Here is a 3,691-nt window from a genome sequence, read left to right on the forward strand (position 1 = left end):
TAAATAATTACCCAAGCACTTAAACAGAGAACCATCTCGTGTTAAGTCATTAAGACGTTTATTCATTGTGCTCATATGGCACAACGACCTTATATCCAAGTACTTTAATATTTTTAGTATCATTTCATCCTGTAACCATAAAATATAAAATTTCAATATATGAAGTAACTTTATTTATATAAAAAAATATTATTATAATAAATAAATTTAAAAAAACTACTTTACAGGCAGCGTAGAAAAACCGCAAGGTGTAAGCTTCTTGGAACTATCTAAAGAAAGTTTGGAACATTTTCTAATCCGTGCATAATTCGAATGCAAGTGGCTGCCCAGGTTGGAACAAATTTTCTTTCATTATTATGGGAAATAAAAAAAGGTTAAATATTATTTATAACGTTAGTGATTATAATACCTCGTATAAATGGTACAGTAGTAAGAAAAATTATCTTGGAGACGCCTTATATCCCTGTGTGCATGTTTATTAATAGGCGTTAAATTATCAGTGATCAAATGTTGGCCCTTCACATTCTTTAATATACTAGTGAAAATTCCTTCCGTATTTTTAGAAAGGATTAATTTTGATGTACCGATAAGCATCACAGCTGCTAATTTTGTCTCATAATACAGAAAACTGTACGTAAATTTTAATCTAATCCTTTTGGTTTTGAAGTCACAGAACTCCAAAGGCGGGGAAAATAGCCGTGGTTTATTTGGTAAAGAACTCTGACGTTTGCCAGTCCATAATGGAAACCACCGATTTTCTTGAGAATTGTGAGCCCAAATTTGAGTGATATACCCAGGACGATACATTTCATATAGAATATATAGAAACTCTGATCGGATATACGGCTTTATCAAACTCGAGATCTTAAAAATTAATGGTAAATTATATTATAAATTGTTCTGAACAGAAACATATATTCTTTAACAATATTTATCAATTTAATTGTTACTTACCAATATAATTATAAAAAACGCTGCTATCATCGTCTGGTTCATCTGATGATGGTACACGTGGTTGTTCCTGCCAGGAGGATATTGAGATTTTGAAACCACCAGATTGCTGTATTAAAAAAGTCAAAACATGCCGAATGTTACAAAATATGGTAACAAAGTTATATTACATTTGATTTCTACAAACTAAGAACGAATAATATCGAACAATGCATTTACCATCAAACATGCGCCGTGCAAGTGATAATAATTTATATATTTTTTAGGATCCCCAATTAACTTCTTAGATATATCTTTTACAATTTGTTTGCTAGAACTGTCCTTTTTGATGTACTCCTGATCTTGCTACTTTTGCATCAGACACCCTGTATACAACCAACACTTATTTCTGTCTATATGCAGATTACATATGTCAGATTTTTTGTTTTAGCAGTTGGATTCTGGGCAAATTCACAACTAAAAGTTTTTAACTGCTATTAAGAATATTTATAAATACGCTGTCAATAATTATAAAAAGAGGTTGAAGTTATTTAAATCAGTGACATTAACATCTTTGTTATAATATTCAATATTAGCCAGCCGTTAAAGTATGCATACAACCGATATATATTGAATTTTTAAGATTACTGTATTTTTTGCTGGGAAGGTATACGTAATACATCCTTAACTACACAACAAATATATATGTTCTCAATGCGTTTTCATAAATCTTTTGTATTGTAAGGGATTGACCGAGGATAGGGGCCAGCAACAGAAACAAGCGGGGTACAACTGGACGGAACGGAAGAACTTTAATGCAGCTTTAACGTACAGCTAACACGTAATATGGCGGGCGGAAGTCTTTCTCCTTCCTCTCGGCTTGATCGCGCTCGGTTATGCGCATGCGCATGAACATAAACTTATAATTACTATGGCTGTCGATAAAAGGATATAAACCGAAATAAAATATAACGCATGCTTAATCTAATAACAAATCTCACAATATAAACTGAAATAAAATATAACGCATACTTAATCTAATAAGTCTCACACATACTTAATCTAATAAGTCTCAAGCGTCGTCTACAATAACCGGCGTAAGCGTGGAGTAAGAAGTAAGAGTAGGAGTAACGTTTTTGGCGTAAGGTTTACGCCGACTCAATCTACAATACGGTGAAGTAGGTGTTGTGTAGGCATGCGTGAAAAGGCGTAAGAGTAAGAGTAGGCGTAAGAAATAAAAATAATTCATTTCGCTTACGCCCTTACTCCAGCTCTATTAAACCGGAAGTAGCTCTCTTACGCCTGCTCTTACTTCTTACTCCACGCTTACGCCGGTTATTGTAGACGACGCTTCACAGTTCGGCCATTCTGACATTATATGGTCGTCCTCGACCATGTTCGTTTCTATTTGATCGTCGCTACTATCGTATTCGGGTTCGGAATCGGATTTGGAAATTCTGATCCACGGTTTTATGCGATCAGGACTAAAAATACCAGAGAAGGGTTTCTGACTAATTTGAAATCCTTGTATATCCTTAAGATTATATATCGGTCGTTGTCTAATACAGTATCTATAACATAGGGTCCCTTATATTTTGGTAGCAATTTAGTATTTATCCCCGGAGTAGTTATAACATTTTTTATCATTACGTAATCGCCTATTTTATATTGACGTGGTTTTTTGTGTTTTTTATCGTATATACGTTTATTGTATTCTTGTAGTTCGCGATTCTTAATAATAGCGGTATTTCTAAGTTGAGTCCTATCATTAGTTAAATTATTACAGTCTTGTAAATAAGTTCTTAGGTTTTCACCAATAAGTCCGCGTTGCTCATATCCAAAACAAGAGTAGACTCGGGGAGGTATCAATTGCTTTGTGATATGTGTTATTCAATGAAAATTGAGCTTTCATTAAAACATTAATCCATGGTTCGTCTACCGACAATTTGGCTAATACTGATCTTAAAAAACGGTTGACACGTTCGACTTGTCCATTACTTCTTGGTGTAGCTGTAGCTGTCTTAACATGTTTAATATATTAAGGTCAGTCATTAAATCTGAAAATGCTTCCGAAGTAAAAGAGGTGCCTCTATCTGATACTATTCGTTTGTAAGTTCCAAAGTGATGAAAGTACTGATTTAGAAGAGTGATTGTTTCTTTTGTTGTAGTACTTTTAGCTGGGTATAGAATAACAAATTTAGTGAATGCATCGATGATAATAAAGATATAAGTATAGCCATTTTTTTCTTTTTTGAGTGGACCGTAGTGATCAATATGTATAGTCTCGAAAGGTTTAGTTCCCTTATCGTAAATATATAATTCTCCTTCTATTTTGCCTGACGGTACTGAGTAAGACAGACATTTTAGACAGTTGTCAATATATTCTTTTACTTGTGTACGCATGTACGGGAACCAATAAGTTTTCGTAATCAAACTTATCGTTTTTTCTAACCCTACGTGTCCTATGTCGTCGTGACTAGCTTGGATTACATTACGGGTCATTGCTTCGGGTACATAGAATAATAATCTTTGGTCGTGTTTCCTATATACAACGCCATTTCGTAATTCGTATTGATTGCTTTCCTGTCTTTCTAATTGTTTATGTATTTTGATTATTGTAGGATCTTGAAGCTGTTTATAAACCAGTACTTGCTCGAAAGATAAAGGTTCGATAACTAATATATTGCGACTCAAGGCGTCTACGTCCCATATAAACAAAAAGATGTCTTTTAGATTTCTAAAAGATATCTTGCCATGTTTT

At 33.7% G+C, this 3,691-nt stretch overlaps 1 protein-coding gene across 1 annotated transcript; it reads right to left on the reverse strand.

Annotated features, from left to right (window-relative positions):
* Positions 1-11: 11 nt before the first annotated feature.
* On the reverse strand, positions 12-3,107 carry LOC105568438 (the record flags this gene model as incomplete). Its single annotated transcript, XM_012024126.1, has 5 exons — positions 1,171-3,107; positions 955-1,060; positions 410-864; positions 226-322; positions 12-129 (listed from the first exon to the last, which is right to left on the reverse strand). Coding segments are annotated over exons 2-5 (712 nt in total), but the record flags the coding sequence as incomplete, so codon positions are not given.
* Positions 3,108-3,691: the final 584 nt, after the last annotated feature.

The sequence above is a fragment of the Vollenhovia emeryi genome, unplaced genomic scaffold (genome assembly GCF_000949405.1).
Source record: "Vollenhovia emeryi isolate VEMERY1.0 unplaced genomic scaffold, V.emery_V1.0 DF942547.1, whole genome shotgun sequence".
NCBI lineage: Eukaryota > Metazoa > Arthropoda > Insecta > Hymenoptera > Formicidae > Vollenhovia > Vollenhovia emeryi.